The sequence below is a fragment of the Anguilla anguilla genome, chromosome 7 (genome assembly GCF_013347855.1).
Source record: "Anguilla anguilla isolate fAngAng1 chromosome 7, fAngAng1.pri, whole genome shotgun sequence".
Classification (NCBI taxonomy): Eukaryota; Metazoa; Chordata; class Actinopteri; order Anguilliformes; family Anguillidae; genus Anguilla; species Anguilla anguilla.
Genome location: NC_049207.1, coordinates 1,463,753 through 1,481,829, shown reverse-complemented (window position 1 = coordinate 1,481,829; position 18,077 = coordinate 1,463,753). Strand labels below are relative to the sequence as shown.

General features: G+C 43.1%; 1 protein-coding gene across 5 annotated transcripts in view; it reads left to right on the top strand.

The window, feature by feature from the left end:
* The window catches only part of LOC118231724 (titin-like), a 237,812-nt gene that overhangs the window by 168,248 nt on the left and 51,487 nt on the right, over nucleotides 1–18,077 (top strand). Inside the window, exons 9-11 of one of the 5 annotated variants that reach the window (XM_035425843.1) lie at nucleotides 8,342–8,421; nucleotides 8,548–8,659; nucleotides 9,908–10,183. The exons of the other annotated variants lie outside the window; for them this stretch is intronic. Of the exons in view, the coding sequence (XP_035281734.1) occupies nucleotides 8,342–8,421; nucleotides 8,548–8,659; nucleotides 9,908–10,183 (468 nt within the window). The remainder of the gene's footprint in view (nucleotides 1–8,341; nucleotides 8,422–8,547; nucleotides 8,660–9,907; nucleotides 10,184–18,077) is intronic. 5 annotated transcript variants of the gene reach the window in all.

Sequence of the window (18,077 nt, the reverse complement as noted above, 5' to 3'; positions counted from 1 at the left end):
CCAGGTCCCCTAGCTTCATTTTCAGGTCATCACTTAGCTAGCTAGCATTAGCCCAGCTTGCTAGCTGATCAAAAGGAGCCTTCTGGATTAGGTAAATTTTGGGAACCAATACTAATTTTCATCACTAATGAAAATAAGTAAATTTCACAAATTGTTCTGTTTTGCAGGTTTGTTGAGACACTTTGTTGACCATCTTAACACTGCATGTGCACATATTATCAAAATATCGCTGGTTCATTTTTGGAGATATTCTGAGCCAGTGTTTTATTTGTAGAGGGATCTGCCTACATTGTGATGGCTACCGTTCTGTTTTCTCTTTTTTCCCCACTGTATTAGACTCTGACGAACAGGAAGGGCCTGAGCACCCAGTCAGTGAGAGCCAAGTCCACACTGATGACCACATCCACTCCCAAAGCCACACCCACTCAGATGGCCACCCCCACTCCAAGAGCCAGAGCCCCACCCACTCTGATGACCACACCCACTCCCAAAGCCACACCCACTCTGATGGCCACGCCCACTCCAAGAGCCAGAGCCCCACCCACTCTGATGACCACACCCACTTCAAGAGCCAAGGCCAGCCTGACACTGGCTCTCCTGAAGATGAGGCAGAGGTACACCCTGGCTACGCAATCAGACTTTATTTATGTACAGCATCATTTGTGACTTTCAAAATCACTTTGATTTACTCAAGGATAATAATTCACGCCAGCAGCTACAGTTGAATCTCAAGGACAAGAACATGTCAGCGATGGGAATATTTATTAGAATCTCGGGAATTCACACTGTGCTTGCCAGTTCAGTCAGTTCATTTCATGACACATAACTGTGAGAGAACATATCTTGAGTTAAAGGGTCTATTAGCAGACAAAATAGCTCAATATTACATTATTACATTACAGGCATTTAGCAGACGCTCTTATCCAGAGCGACGTACAACAAGTGCATCAGTTCAAAGTGCAGAGGCGCAAAAGAAAAACACTAGAGTGAAGTAAAGATCGTAGTGCCAGAAGTGACCACGTAGATCAGGACTCCAACCCTGTAGGGTAACCTGTTCAGCAAACAACAAACAATCCTGCCAAGTACAAACTAGCACTGAAATCACATTTGCCTAATCAGAATCAGACAAAAACAATCCTGCCAAATAAAAACTAATGTGATCGCATTAGCCTAACAAGGTACATTGAGCTAAACTATAGGTTAGGGAGGGGTGGGGAGAGGTGCAGCCTGAAGAGATGAGTCTTTAGTCTGTGTTTGAAGGTAGTCAGATTCTCTGCTGTTCTGACCGCCACGGGGAGGTCATTCCACCAGCGAGGGGCCAGGACAGACAGCAGACGCGAGCGGGAAATACAGACACGAAGAGGGGGAGGTGCCAAGCGTCCAGAGGTGGCAGAACGCTCACAAGCTTTTAAAATTTAGGGAGTCAGCTAATATTTAGACACCCAGGTCTACTGTATGTGCCAGCACACTCTGGATTGCAGCACTTGACCCAATAAAATTATTTAGTGGAGCATGTATGAATTTCCATCTACAGGTAAAAATCTGTATGTGTAAGGCAGCTGGCTAACTACATATGTTGGGAGCTAGCTGCATACCAATTTCAGGTCATTATACTGACTATAGCAACCTTAAATGGCATAAAGGACATTTGCTAGATCACATTTAGTTTAGGACAGATGCAGGAGGTTCACTAAACTGCACTTATTTTCCACCATTTGATTAGTTTGCATCCAGTCATTTCACTATTGCTTATTTCAGATGAAACAGCAGAAATATTAATTCTGCAGAAAATATTCTTTGTGCAGTTTTCAGTGTTTTTTGTGCAGAACAATTTTTTTAAATTAAAATATCAGCATGTACTTAATCACTTATCAATGAAATGAAATTTCCCAGATTGTGGTTAAAAAGGGGATGAAAGGGGGGATAAATGAAAGTCTGATTTGTAGGAAACTTTAAAAGAGAAGAAAGAAAAGGAAGAATCACAGACAAGCCTGTTGGAATCTGAAAACCAGCAGAAAGACACAACAGCTCCTGAGCACAGCACACCTGGCACACCTGCCCCAGGTACAAAGGAACTGGTTTTAAAACGATATTCAATTAATACATTAATAGTAAAACTTGGGGTGGATGATAAGGGTTGGGGACCCTTCCTTGGACCTCTTATAGCAGGGAGTGTGACTGTGGTCTGTCTCTGAACATCTCTGCTGCAGATTCTGAGTATCAGGAGGAGACCACAGACAACACATTCAGTCTGGCCCCAGAACCAGCACCAGAGAACCCATCCTCATGCCTGGCCCAGTCCCAGCCCTCCTCTGCAGACCCAGATAAGTCAGACGCAAGGAGTGGTTTAGCAGATACTGACACCATGGATGGGACTTTGAGTAAAGACACCAAAGACACTGTGTGTACTACAAAGGAGGAGGAGAAGAAGGAGGAGGATGAAGAGCAGGAGGAGGATGAGCAGGCGAAGGAGGAGGTGAGAGTTCTTACACAAACTCCAGAACAGGGACCAAACTCCAGTCCTGGAGAGAGGCAGTGGGATATTTTCAGTGTTCTTTCTGTGTATTTCTGTGTGTTTCGTGTACTTAAAATTATTTTTAAATATCAGCATATAATCTCACTTCTCAATGAAATTAGATTTCCCAGATTGTGGGTAAAAGGGGATGAAAAGTGGGTAAATGAAAGTCTGATTGACAGGAAACTTCGAAAGAGCAGAAAGAAAAGGATGAATCACAGACAAGTCTGTTGGAGTCTGAAAACCAACAGAGAGACACAACAGCTCCTGAGCACATCACAACTGACACACCTGTCCCAGGTACAAAGGAACTGGTTTTAAAATCATATACAAATAATTTCAGTTTTTGAAATTTAGTTCTGAAATGAATAAAGAGTATATTTTCTGTTACCTATTATTAAATGCAGCCTGACATGATAAAATATGGAATGGAAATGTTTTTAGTGTGTAAAATAAACTGTTAAAGCATCTTTCTACTGTATTGGCCAGGGAGCACGAACTCCAGAACAATATTTAGAGCCTGTGTTTTATCGTGTGTAGAGGGATCTGCCTACATTGTGACAGCTACCGTTGTTTGCTCTTTTGACCCACTGTATTAGACTCTGACAAACAAGAAGGGCCTGAGCACCCAATCAGTGAGAGCCAAGTCCACTCTGATAACCACACCCACAATGATAACCACACCCACTATAGTGACAACACCCACTCTGATAACCACACCCACTCTGATGACCACGCCCACAATGATAACCACACCCACTGTTATGACCACACTCACTCTGATGACAGCACCCACTCCCAGAGCCTTGGCCCCCCTGAAGCTGAGGCAGAGGTACACCCCGGCTAGTCAATCAGTCTTTATTTCTGTACAGCATCATTCACACCATTTGAACATGGCTTTGAATTATTCAAGGTCATTTATTCATGGCATTCATAGCAATTCTATAGCTGAATCTCAAGGACATGAACGTTTTCATTTGTATTCATTCAGGGACAGATGCTAGTTTTCTGAACTGCATTCATTTTCAACCATTTGATTAGTTTATGCATGCAGCCATTTCCCTATTGCTTATTTCAGATGAAATGGTTAGCTAGCAGAACTGTTCAATCTGTTGACAAGATTTCTGTGTGCATTTTCAGTGTTTCATGTGCTTAAATTTGTTCAAAAAATATCAGCATGTAATCTCACTTCTCAGTGAAATGAGATTTCCCAAATTGTGGGTAAAAGGTGGATAAATGACAGTCTGATTTACAGGAAACTTTGAAAGATAAGAAGGAATCACAGACAAGTCTGTTGGAGTCTGAAAACCAGCAGAGAGACACAACAGCTCCTGAGCACAGCACACCTGGCACACCTGCCCCAGGTACAAAGGAACTGGTTTTACAATCAGATACAAATAATTTCAGTTTGAAATTCAGTTTTGAAATTAATGAAAGAGTATATTGGATGTTACCCTTTATTAAAAGCAACCTCACATGATCAAATATGAAATGAAAATGTTTTTAGTGTGTAAAATAAACTGTTAAAGCATCTTTCTGCTGTATTGGCCTGGGAGCAAATCCTGACCATGCCTGTGCTATCGGAGGCCGGTAGCCCCACAGGTGCATTAATGGCCATAGTGCCACTCAGAGTTAGGGAAGATGCAGTCAGCCTGGATCAGCTGTGCTTTTCAGTGTGCCAGTGTCTGGTAGGAATTTTGTAACAAAAATGATGGTGCTCAAAATAAAGAGAACAAACAGGAGCTCTATTTGATGTTTTTATAAAATGACCGGTCAGGAAGAAGTACAGGTACTGTCTTCAAACATATAAAGTTCAACACATGAGTTTATGTAGTTTTCAGAGACAAAGAACTGTTGTTCCAGCCTATTAGATTTGTTTAATCACCATATACAAAAATTCAATTTGTAGCCAATCGCAGGCTAGGATCAAGGAATCCATACCAACACTAACTATGTGGGCCTCCTACAATTGACACATCCTTGGACCCCCTAATGCACTTAAGTTATACTGCTGCTGGGGTCTACCTCCTCTTGCATATACGTTGTATGGGCTGAATGCATATTTAATATGAAGACTTCTCATTTAACAATTATAAATATGGGCTATGAGTTTACCCTGATTCACATCATTATTATGAATTCCAATTATCAACATTTGACTTGGGGTGGATGATAAGGATTGTGGACCACTTCCTTGCACATTTTATACCAGGGAGTGTGACTGTGGTCTGTCTCTGAACATCTCTGGTGCAGATTCAGAGTATCAGGAGGAGACCACAGACAACACATCCAGTCTGAGCCCAGAACCAGTACCAGAGGACCCATCCTCCTGCCTGGCCCAGTCCCAGCCCTCCTCTGCAGACACAGCTAAGTCAGACGCAAAGAGTGGTTTAGCGGATACTGATGACATGGATGGGACTTTTAGTAAGAACACCAAAGACACTGTGTGTACTGCACAGAAGGAGGAGGCGGAGAAGGGGAAGGATGAGCAGGAGGAGAAGGAGGAGTTGGAGGAGGAGGTGAGAGTTCTTACATAAACACCAGAGTAGGGTCCAAACTCCAGTCCTGGAGGGACGCAGTGGGATCTTTTCAGTGTTCGTTGTGTGTATTTTTCAGTGTTTCTAGTACTTAAAACATTTTTTTAAATATTAGTATGTAATCTAAATTCTCAATGAAATTAGATTTCCCAAATTGTGGGTAAAAAGGGGGATGAAAAGGGGGGTAAATCGAGGTCTGATTTACAGGTAACTTTGAAAGAGCAGAAAGAAAAGGAAGAATCACAGACAAGTGTGTTAGAATCTGACACCCAGCGGAGAGACACAAGACCTGCTGAGCACATCAAACCTGGGACACCTACCCCAGGTACAGAGAAACAGGTTTTCAAACCATATACAATAATTTCAGTTTTGAGATTAATGAAAGAGTATATTGTATGTTACCCTTTATTAAATGCAGCCTGACATGATCAAATATGGAATAAAAATGTTTTTAGTGTGTAAAGTAAACAGTTAAAGCATCTTTCTGCTGTATTGGCCTGGGAGCAAATCCTGACCATGCCTGTGCTATCGGAGGCCGGTAGGCCCACAGGTGCATTAATGGCCATAGTGCCACTCAGAGTTAGGGAAGATGCAGTCTGCCTGGATCAGCTGTGCTTTTCAGTGTGCCAGTGTCTGGTAGGAATTTTATAACAAAAATGATGGTGCTCAAAATAAAGAGAACAAACAGGAGCTCTATTTGATGTTTTTATAAAATGACCGGTCAGGAAGAAGTACAGGTACTGTCTTCAAACATATAAAGTTCAATACATGAGTTTATGTAGTTTTCAGAGACAAAGAACTGTTGTTCCAGCCTATTAGATTTGTTTAATCACCATATTCAAAAATTCCATTTGTGGCCAATCGCAGGCTAGGATCAAGGAATCTATACCAACACTAACTATGTGGGCCTCCTACAATTGACACATCCTTGGACCCCCTAATGCACTTAAGTTATACTGCTGCTGGGGTCTACCTTCTCTTGCATATACGTTGTATGGGCTGAATGCATATTTAATATGAAGACTTCTCATTTAACAATTATAAATATGGGCTATGAGTTTACCCTGATTCACATCATTATTATGAATTCCAATTATCAACATTTGACTTGGGGTGGATGATAAGGATTGTGGACCACTTCCTTGCACATTTTATACCAGGGAGTGTGACTGTGGTCTGTCTCTGAACATCTCTGGTGCAGATTCAGAGTATCAGGAGGAGACCACAGACAACACATCCAGTCTGAGCCCAGAACCAGTACCAGAGGACCCATCCTCTTGCCTGGCCCAGTCCCAGCCCTCCTCTGCAGACCCAGATAAGTCAGACGCAAAGAGTGGTTTAGCGGATACTGACACCATGGATGGGACTTTGTGTAAACACACCAAAGACACTGTGTGTACTGCACAGGAGGAAGAGGTGGAGAAGGAGGAGGTGAGAGTTCTTACACAAACCCCAGAGCAGGGACTAACCAAACTCCAATCCTGGAGGAATGCAGTGTTTGCTGGTTTAACTCCAGCCCTGGAGGGCCGCAGTGTCTGCAGGTTTTACTCCAGTTCTGGAGGGCCGCAGTACCTGCAGGTTTAACTCCAGTCCTGGAGGGCCGCAGTGTCTGCAGGTTTAACTCCAGCCCTGGAGGGCCGCAGTGTCTGCAGGTTTAACTCCAGTTCTGGAGGGCCGCAGTGTCTGCAGGTTTAACTCCAGTCCTGTAGGGTCAGAACCTTGACTGTTCTTTTGTTGTAATTTTTTTGTCGGGCACCCCATTTAGGTCTTGGGAACAAAGATCTTTTTAGGCAAACGGCAACTTAAATTAGGCACATAAGTGCTGAAACACTCCAAGAACCACCAGACACTGCAGCCCTCCAATTTTTGGTTTAATATGTCTGTTCCAAAGCCATATTCCTATAGTTACATTCAGACAAACCCAAAACTCTCAGTCTCAGAAGCATGTGATTGGTCAGCTTGGATGACTGACAGGTCTCAGCTGCATTGCTCAGCTCTGCTGCACTCGCCAAAGACACTCAAACCAGCTTTATTATACTCTGTTGCAGCTCGTACACAGGGGTTTGGGTGTGGCTCTGTTGCAGGTATTCAAAGATGCTGTGGAGTACCTTGAAAATGAGGCTAAGGTAAATTTCTGAAGAATGGTTCTCATTATTAATAATTGTTCTGACAAAGTAAAGACTTTAATAATTTATTATTCAGGGCATTGTTGGTTTGCTCATATTTCATCATAAATTGTGCACATACTGAAGCTCACACCAGTGCTGCGAAAGTCCAACAATAAAAAACCAGCTCTTAAATATATAAGCTAGCATTCATAATTAACTAAAAAGACTTGCATGATATGAATACACTGCATGTGATGATTTTTCATTGAAGGAACCTGAAGACTCAAAGGAGAGTGTGAGTGCATCTAAAGACGAGATCATCAGTAAAGGTGAGGATCTCATGGAGAGACCCCGGCGCAACTGTGTTTTGAAAGCTTGTTTTTTCGGTTGATATCTGGATGGTAGGCTTCCTGGGAAAACCCATTTTCTGCTGAAAGAGGTATTGTTAGGCCAGCAGGGGGCACTCTTCCCTCTGGAATAAACAGAAATAAACAGTGTGGGAGAAGGGGTCCTGGTCCTGGCCCGATTCCTACAGAAAACAGACTCTGACCACCGAATCATCCCCTACTGGATATCTCATTGGTTACATGATACCAACAATTTACTTTTGCAGGTTGCCACAGTAGATAACGAATGAGCTTCCAGTTGACCTACCTGGTGACAGTCAGGGTCTAGTGCTGTGGCATGTAGTGCTTTGTGAGCCCACAATAAACTTAACAAGAGAGTGTTTCCTGTGACCCCTTTTTAACTGTAACCTGACACGATAAAATATGGAATTAAAATGTTTTTAGCATGTGAAATGAACTGTTAAGGCACCTTTCTACTGTATGGCTAATCCCCATGTCCCAGGATCAAATACTTACCATTCCAGTGCCGACTGTGGCTGGTAGCCTGCAGATCCATGCTCGGCAGTAGTGTTGCCCAGGGTTAAGGATGCTTAGTTTTGCGGAGGCTGTGTTTTGTTAAGTCTGGTTGCCCTTTCGGCACGTGACTGCAAAAAGTCCTGCAATATCCTCTAACAGCCTTGATTTAAAAATTACCATGCAGGTCTTTGGAAAGATATTTCAATCTTGTGTAGAGGCACCTGCCTACATTCTAACATCTGCTGTTCTGTTTGCTTTTTTGTCTTGCTGTATTAGAATCTGACCAACAGGACGGGCCGGAGCACCCAATCAGTGAGAACCACACCCACTATGATAACCACACTGATTCCAAGAGCCTTGGCCCCCCTGACACTGACCCTACCGAAGTTGAGGCAGAGGTACACCCTGGCCAGTCAATCAGTCTTTATTTCTGCACAGCATCAGTTACACAAATTCACTTCTCAGTGAAATGAGATTTTCCAAAATTGTGAATGAAAGGGGGTAAACTACAGCCTGTTTTAAAGGAAACTATGAAAAAGAAAAAGGACAAATCACATACAAGTTGGCTGGAATCAGAGAACCAGCAGAGAGACATAACACCTGCTGAGCAGATCACACCTGGCACACCTGCCCCAGGTAAAGTGTTACAACCCCAGTCGTAAGTTTGTGTTTACATTTGTCACTGTTGTGTGTGTTTCTTCGTTCCGGTTGTCATCTGTCATCGTTTCTGACTCCAGTTACTTGGCTTGAAAAAGTCGCCGTTTACCACCTACCAGCGAAGACTAGCTCTTGGAACTTGTGGCTGGTGTGTTTAGTGATTGCTTTGTTTGACTTCCCGAATTTAACTCAATTTTTCCTATCTAGCCCTTCTGGTTTGTTTGCTGATTAGATCTTGTGTATGACCACTGACTTGTTCCCTTGGACTCCGATTCTTGCTTTAGCTTTCCTAGTTTGTTTGCCCCATGATTTAGTGTTTCTGATAATTCGCTCTCGTATTCGATTCCGATTCTCACCTAGCCCCTATACTTTATTTGCTGATTGGATTTTGTGTTTGACTATTTGCTCGTTCCCAACCTCGACTCTCGTTTTGGTCTCTGCTCTGGTTAGTTAGTGTGTTCCCAGCTCGTCTACAGATCCTTCCATCGGGACACAAGTTTGTTTTGCTTTGTTATTTTTCCTTTATTATTTTTGAAGGTACCCAGGGTGGAGATTTAACACTCCTTGGGGGGTACGCTATTCAGGCTTTTGGTTTCCGACTATCACCTAACCGTCTGAAGTTGAGCATTCAAAGCTACCTCGTGCCCAGTACCCTTCGAAGACTAGCCAGCATTCAGCTAGATTTGGATAGGCAGATGGGGACCAGAGTTACTGATTTTCACTACGTTTCCCTTTCCCATATCATTCACCCTGTTACAGTCTGACCCAAGACCAGGTGGTAACACAAAGGAACTGGTTTTAAAATGATATACAAATAATTTATGTTCCAATCAAAATTTTTACTTGGGTTGAGTATCAGAAGGAGACCACAGACAACAGATCCAGTCTGGGCCCAGAATCAACACCATTTATATAACAGTACATACTGCATGCTTTTCTGGGAGTTTGCATGGAAGTAAAAAGTGATCTTTTAAATACTGTACAAAGAAAATTTCCACTTGTGGGCAATAAAGTCTGAAGTCAAGCGATAGCAAGGATTCGGTATGCCAGGATCTGTAGTGTTTTTCAGGTGTACAAGTGTGTATACTTTGTGTGTATATGTAGAATTAATGAATAAAACTTTACAAACTGTAAATATCCGGGACTTTTTCTTGCAAAATATAATGTTTGCAGGCTAAAAGAAATTACAGCTCTGACTGAAACGTCCCTCTCTGTCATCTCAAATAGAGCCATCTGCCCCTGAGAGGGTGGAAGCCACTTATGTGCAGAGCAGGTCAGTGAGACTGTGCTGGGAAAGACCGGTCAGCATGGAGGGAGTTTCTCATGAGATCCACATCACCTACGGCTGTGAGGGAGAAGAGTCCAGATCACAGATATGTGCACCCAACACCACCACAGCTGTCCTTACTGATCTGAGACCTGGGGTGGAATATACTTTCAACCTCACTGCAGTCCTTCCAAACGGAATCTGCAGCAAGACCAGCTCAACATGCATACACACAAGTCAGTGACAAAATGTATTCATTTGAGGATGCATATTTAATATTTATACTTGTCATTTTAAACCTCATAAAAATACGCTGAATTGTTCAGGTCCTTTTTGTAAGCATTACATTCACATCTATTATTAGTAATTTTAAACGGATTGTGTGTCACTGTACAGAAATGTAGTAATGCGATTTAATTTATTTCCACAACGACAGAAACTAGTCTGGATGAACTGGTGAGTGACTTGGGACTGGAACACCACCTGAAGAACAAGCTGACTCTGAGCAAGGTGCTGGAGATTGATGGAGAGACTTCAAGTGATGAAAGCATCCAGTCTCTGAAATCTCTGCCGTGGTGTTTCCTGAGGAGGTTGATGATGGTGAATGTGACTGCTAGGAGTGTGAGGTGCACCTCAAAGCAGGACACAGGACCCCAGACCCTGGACAGTATAATGGACACCCTGTACAATCCACAGGGCAGCAGCAACAGAGTCAACCCCCTGGACCTCATAACTGCTGTGTTTCTCTGCTCAGATGGCTTTCTTCAGCAGGAGATGGTTTTGAAAATGTCCATGTGCCAGTTCTCTGTGCCTCTGCTCCTTCCTAAGTGTGATAAACAGCAGTGCACTTTAATGCTCTGGTCCATGAGAGATATTGTGAAAAAGTACAAGCCGCACTCTTTGACAGACCCAAGCGGGTTTGTAGAGGAGAACATTGTTCTCTCTGATCTCCCCATGATCTCTTTTGTGAGGCTGGGAAACAGCAGCTTGTCCAAGTCTCACATTCTGAACCAGCTTCTCAGTAGCCCCCAGGAGCACTACGAAACCTTTGTTCACAAAAACATGGAGTGCGGTGACACCCCAAGGAGGATTTCCAATGGGCTGGTGGAGATCAGCTGGTATCTGCCCAGTGGGAAGAGAAACATTGACGTCTTCTCTGAGCCACTGGCTATAGCTAACCTCCGTGGGGACCTCAAGGACTTTGAAACTCAATACGATTTCCTCTGCCAAACCTCTGCTGCCATATTTGTGTTTTGTACTGATTTTGGGTCTGAAAACAAATTTCTGGACTCCCAGCACCTGAAAGATCATTGGTTCTGGATCATCAATTCACAGAGCCAGAGCTTCAATAAAGATGATTTCAGCAGATGTGTTTCTGAGTTAGAGCTAAAACCCAGTAACATCATCATAAAGGGTCCGCAGATGAATGATACAGAATTCATCAAAACCCTGCGTTTGGGTATCAGTGGAATTTTAAAGAGAAATGTGGTCAAAATGAGCATTGAACAGATGTCTGATGTTGCCAATGAGCTTGGAGTCGATATTGATGAAGATTGTGACTGCTGTAAGAATGGAAAGCAGAAGGCTAATGAAATCACAAAAAGGATTTATGATATGGATATACCAAGCTTCAAGGAGAAAGAGCTGCCCTTGCAAGGGCCTGCATGGAAACAGCTGGCCAAACTGGAGAGGGAAGAGTGCAGGATGAAAAATGCTGGGGATAAAAACATAGAAGAGTACAGGAATGATCTTGCAGATCAGAAGCAGAAGCTCAGAGCACAGCAGAGGGCTCACAACATCTCAGAGTCTATGTCCCGTTTCATCAAAGCAATGTCTGGTTCCACAGAGGAGCGCAAGTATTTCCTCAAGTGGCTGAGAATCAACCTGGACAACCTGTCACGCAAAAGCCTTTCACCCCTTCAGGCCCAGTACAAGGAACAGTGTCAGAATTATCTTGAAAACAAGGAGCACATTGCAGCGTTGGACAGGAAGATCTCCAGTTGCTCCTTGGGGATGGAGCACTTCCTGCGGGAAATGGGTCAGCTGTACGAGTCGGCCTGCTCACTCCCCAAAGGCCCCACCCCTGAAATTCAGTGCCTGCCACGTCTGTGTGCTGAGCTGCTGCAGGAAGGCTTTCCTCTGGAGCTGGTGGATGGAGATGCATCCAACATTCCTCTGCAGTGGGTGACTCAGGTTCTGAAGGAACTCCATCAACTAACACAGGACAAATGTAAGATCCGGGTGGTCACTGTACTGGGGGTGCAGAGCACTGGGAAGTCCACCCTCCTGAACACCATGTTCGGGGTCCAGTTTGCCGTCAGTAGTGGCAGGTGCACGAGAGGGGCCTTCATGCTCCTCATCAGAGTGAAAGAGGATTTTAAAGAGCAGCTTGGGTGTGATCACATCATGGTTATTGACACTGAAGGATTGAAGTCACCAGAGTTGGCCCAGCTGGATGACAGTTATGAACATGATAATGAACTGGCCACTCTGGTAGTGGGGCTGAGTGACATCACAGTCATCAACATCGCCATGGAGAACTGCACAGAGATGAAGGACATCCTGCAGATTGTGGTGCACGCCTTCCTGCGCATGAAAGAAGTTGGGAGAAAACCCTGCTGTCAGTTTGTGCACCAGAATGTCCCAGACCTCTCTGCCCATGACAAGAACATGAGGGACAGGAAGAATCTACTGGAGCAGCTGAATGAGATGACCCAGGCAGCAGCTAAGATGGAAAAGAGGGGAAACAACAAAATATTTACTGATGTCATGGAGTACGATCCAGAGAGAAACAACTGGTACATCCCTGGGCTCTGGCATGGCATCCCTCCCATGGCACCGGTGAATGTTGGCTACAGTGATTCTGTGAATCAGTTCAAGAGGAGTGTGATTGAGAGGTTTCAGCAACAGAAATCTCAAGAGACCTTACCACACACATTCATTGAGTTCCTCACATGGACCAAGAGTTTGTGGGAGGCAGTGAAATATGAGAACTTCATCTTTAGTTTCCGAAACAGCCTTGTGGCTGATGCTTATGCTCAGCTTTGCACCGAGTTCATCACATGGGAGTGGGCCTTCAGAAAGAGCATGCACTCCTGGTTAATGGAAGCTGAGACAAAGGTGTCAAACTTTGGCACAATAGCAGCACAGATTCAGCCATCCTCCAATGTGAATGAGTTACTGAGCGACCTGAAATGTGAGGCCTCCCTTGAACTAACTAAAGGGCAAACGCTCATTTTAGACAACCTCGCTGAATTCTACAAGAGGTCTGATGGACACGTTCACTTAGTAGAGAAGTACAAGATGGACTTCATCAACTCAGCCAAAACCATCAGGAGAGAAACAGAGAACTCTGTGAATAACAAGCTCGAGGCAGCAGTGGAGATTAGAAAGGGTATGTTCAGGTTAGACAGCATCAAGAAAAATCATACAGCTGTGATGGAGCAGAAGGTGCTGGACCTGATTGAGAAGTGCAGGGAAAGTAAAGATCCGTCAGATGAACAGCTGAAGGCCGAATTTGAGAAGATGTGGGAAGAGACTGTGGCCGAACTGCAGTTCCCTGGCCTAGAAGAACGAGATATTGTCCGAGATATCCATCATCAGCTGAGGGTGAACTTAGAGAGAGAAGGTAGCTCAGTGAAAAAAATGCTGTCCCAAGTGGTAAAATTATCTGAATGTGGAAAGAATCCATTCAAAGTGAAGAGTGAAGGAATGCTTAAAAAGATATGGAACACAATTTTTGGAAATGAGCAGAAGATATTGACAAAAAATATGGTTGATCGCATCATTGAGCACAGCAGGCAGTTTGTGGAAGAGAAAGTGAGAACAAGGTCTGATTACCATAACACATACATCACAGACCTGCTTCGCATGGTAGATGAAAACCTGGACAGGCAAAGTGATCTGCAAATAAGTGCTGAGTTTCAGGCCAAGTTGAAGATCCACATCTGTGGACATGCAGCACGTGAGTTTCATCAAATGCATTTGGGTTTTATCCAAGCAAATGATCCCCGTCAATGTCTGGATCAGTTCAAGGAACAGTACCGCACTGACTTCAAGGACCTGTTCCATAAAAGAGACCAGTGTCAGAAGAAAACAGAGGAGTTCACCAACAACTGTCTTGCACCCGCGGTTAAGGAATACATCACCCAATCTCTGGGCCCTGACCTTGTAGATGAAGTGCTGATAGGGCAGAAAGCCATTGATTTCAGCACTCGATCTTTCTTCCAGTTCTCAATCCTCAAGCAGTTGCTTTCAGATAATAACTTTGAGAACTTTGTGAATTACGTAAGTAATTATGAGGCCTTTGTGCAGGACTGGATATTAGAGCAGATGGTTAAGCAGTTCTCAGAGGGAGATGGTCTCAAGAACATTGAGATTAAGCACCTGAAGGGGATGGTAAAAAGATTAAAGGAAGCCATTAAGAATGCAGAGATGAAGGCCAATGAAAGAGTGACAGAAAGGGGTGAAGAGGACCGAAACATTCAGCTGTTCATTCAGGATATCTGTAGTGACCTACAGGAGCTCATCATTCCCAAAGACCCCCTTGAAGTGGTCCTGGCCTTAAACACTGCCAAGCCAGAAGACTTTTCCCGGTGTCTGAAGGGGCTTGTAGATAAAATGGAGCAGTCCTTTACTGCAGGGTTTCAGGGAGGTGGGGATGTGAGGGCCAGGCTGACCTCACTGCCCTTTCAGCCACAGAAGGAGCTGTTTAACAGGGTGTTTGGCTGTGGGAGGCAGTGTCCCTTTTGCAAGACCCCGTGTGAAGCAGGCGGAAAGAACCACGCAGAGCACTTTGCCTCCATTCACCGTCCTCAGGGGATCGGGAGATACAGATATGAGGACTCCTGTAAATTAATGTGTGAGGTCTGCTGCACCAGTGTTGCTAGTGAAGCAAAATTCAGATCAAGCAAAACAAAGTGGAGATATCATCCATACAAGGACTATCAGAGCATTTATCCTGACTGGCGCATCCAGCCTGACACAAGCATCCAGGCCTCAGAATACTGGAAGTACATCTTCAACAGGTTTAATGAGCAGTTTGCCAAGGAATATGACGCTAAGCCAGCAGACATCCCCCCTCTTTGGAGAGATATAACCCAAGACCAAGCCATGAAAAGCCTGGAGGAATCCTTCCAGATGAAAACAGAAGGAGATTAAATTTAATGGATTATATGGCCCCTGTGTCAGTCAGGTTGAAAATTTATTTTCTGAGTGGCATTAATTAATAGTCTACTCACACCTATCATGGCTAATCACAAAAAAGTGCCCCAACCAAGTTGAATCCTATGAAAGAAAAGGCCATAGGTTAAAAATAAAAATACAATAAAAATAAAACACATTTCAAAAAGGGAGCATTAAATTAAATCATCACTGATGTTAAGAAAGAGAGATAATCACTGATGCATACATAACTGCATTTATACATATAAACCCACATACATGTTAAAAGGTGATGTTACCTCTATCATAACCTATGCAGCTTTTATCTTATATACACACTGTCTGAGTTAGCATGGCTGAGCTTTGTTCATTATTCCATTGTTTAGATGCATAATCAGGGATGGTAACTAGGCTGAGATATTTTAAGTTTGTTTAATTTTGTGACCTTCTCTATATCAAAAAGAATACTTTTAACGAAAATACAAATTACATTTTATGTTTCATTCTATGCTTCCTATAATGAATCTTTTCTATTAATAAAGCACATAACCTTTATGTGTTATTGGTAATATTACCAGCTCTTCATCACTGCTTGCTTGGCTGTTTGAAGTCATACATTATTAAGTGCCTTGATAATCTGTTTACACAATAGCATAGCTTTCATCCATTCATATTCTTCAAATAGTTTCAACACATGTTTTCTTGTTACAATGTTAAAAGGATTGTTGTTATCACTTTATGAGCTTTTGTTATCACTTCATAAGCCTTAATATAGAAATTCACTGTTCCTGAAAAAAATAAAATTGACCTTTGAGGCCCAAAGATGCCATCCATCAACCCATTACCTATACCTGCTTATCCTGGTCAAGGACGCGGGGGCTGCTGGAGCCTATCCCAGCATGCATTGGGAGAGAGGCAGGAATACACCCTGGATAGATCGCCACATACACCATCCACTCATACCTATGGGCAATTTAGAGTCTCCAGTTAGCCTGCTGACATGTCTTTGGACTGTGGGAGGACATACAAACTCCACACAGAAAGGCCCAGGGATTCAAACCTAGGACTGCACCACTGTGCCACCCTTATAGCTTTTGTGATGACTGTTTATTTTTCTTTTTTAGAATGCTGGATTCAAAATTTGTTTTGCTTCTTTGCACTTAGTAAAATTGATGTATTTCACCACATGTTTGAGCACTTATTACTTGCACAAATGGCATAATCAAAATAAATGTTTAATTTCATCTGAACTTGATGAACAGTCCCTTATTTTCTTCACTGCCTGAACAACTGAGCTGCCTGAAGACTATGGCAGTATCTTCATTCTACCACTAGATGGCAGTAAATCCATTTAACATCTCATCATTGCTGCTGGCTTCACCTTCTGTCTCAGGTAGCTGAAAGTACACAATTTACACTTGTGCCCAATGTAATTACCTGCACTGGGGAAAAAACCCATTCCATGTTTATCAATGAAAGGGGCATAAAGATGAAAGCTTGAACCTTCTAGTCTTACAATCAACCAGGATTTACATCAGGACTCAGTCACTGGAGTCTGTCCACATTGAGTCAGAGACAGTGTGCTAGACCAGGACTCAACACATTATGGGGCAGGAGTTAGTTGAGTCAGCCATTTTAAAAGTGACAAAAATATAGATCAAAGCAGATATTTACCCAGGATGCACCATACTGTTTCTCCAACAAACTGAAGGGAAACCAAATGCTGCTCCAAGACGTTCACCAGGTCCTACTGTCTTCACACATTTCAGAACTACAAAGCAAATGCATAATCACTCATACTTGTATATCCAGCAGCCTCTTCACAAAGTGGAGGAAAGTGTTTCCAATCAAACCCAGAGCTGCTGAGGGGAGCAGGGAAAATCAGTCTGTCCCTTGGAGAATAAATCATTCAGTCAGGGGACAGGAAAAGGGTGATGAAGCACACAGAAGCTAAAGAGGTGACTCCTGTCCAGGTGAGGCCGGAGCAAAAGGCAGGTGAGCTCAGGCTAACCTGCAGCAGACCATCACAGGCCCACCCATCCAGTTTAAACATAAACATAAAGATAACCAAAAAAGAGGGAACATCATCTCCTCTCAATGGCACCAGTTTCTTCTGAAAAGATTTATACTATTTACAAGAAACCAGAAACAATGAACTCAAACAGAGAATGCAGTAAATCTACCATGCGCCAACCAACAGCTTACCGCTGTGCCAACCACAGCATTCTAAAACACATGACTGTGATGTCACTTCCTCACCCAGCACACGCCTGGTGCTCCTAACAATGGGAAAGTCAATGTGATGACGAACATCAGCACTGTGAAGGGTGAAACGAGCCCATGCCTGGAGATGTGTCCAGATTAGTAAGTGTTAAGCACTCAGCTCCTGAAACATTATGTAATGAATTAAATAGTGTAATTCTTTGAAGAAAAACCTGATAATTAATTGCAAAAAGTTTCCACAAAGTGCAGGAGCCATGTTGATTTATAAATGCAGACAAAGCTTTTTCAAGTAATAAATCATGCAACTGTAGGTGTCAAGTACTAAGTGTGGAAAGTGTTCATGATCAGTGTTAACTGCCACTTTAAAAAAATAATTTCAAACTATACACAAAATCATTGCACAATTTGTTTTTATTTATTTTAGTTATCGGTAAGACAGGCATAAATCTGGTGTATACACCGTGGTGTTGAGCAGTATACCTGCGCCTCGTAGCTTTGGTTTAGCTATCCCCCCTCAGGCTTTGTTTTCTTTGCGAGGGATTTTATTTTAATATTTCTATGTCTGGCTTAGTACTCAGAGGTCCCTTTGAGACTTGAAATCCGTTATTAGAAGCTCATATCCTGAAACTTCTTATCTGGCTTGGTACTCAGAGGTTCCTTTTAAGACTAGGAATCTCAGAAACTCAATCTCGAGACTTGTTAACTTACTCAGCATTTAGGGCTTCCTTGAAATCTGGAATCTAT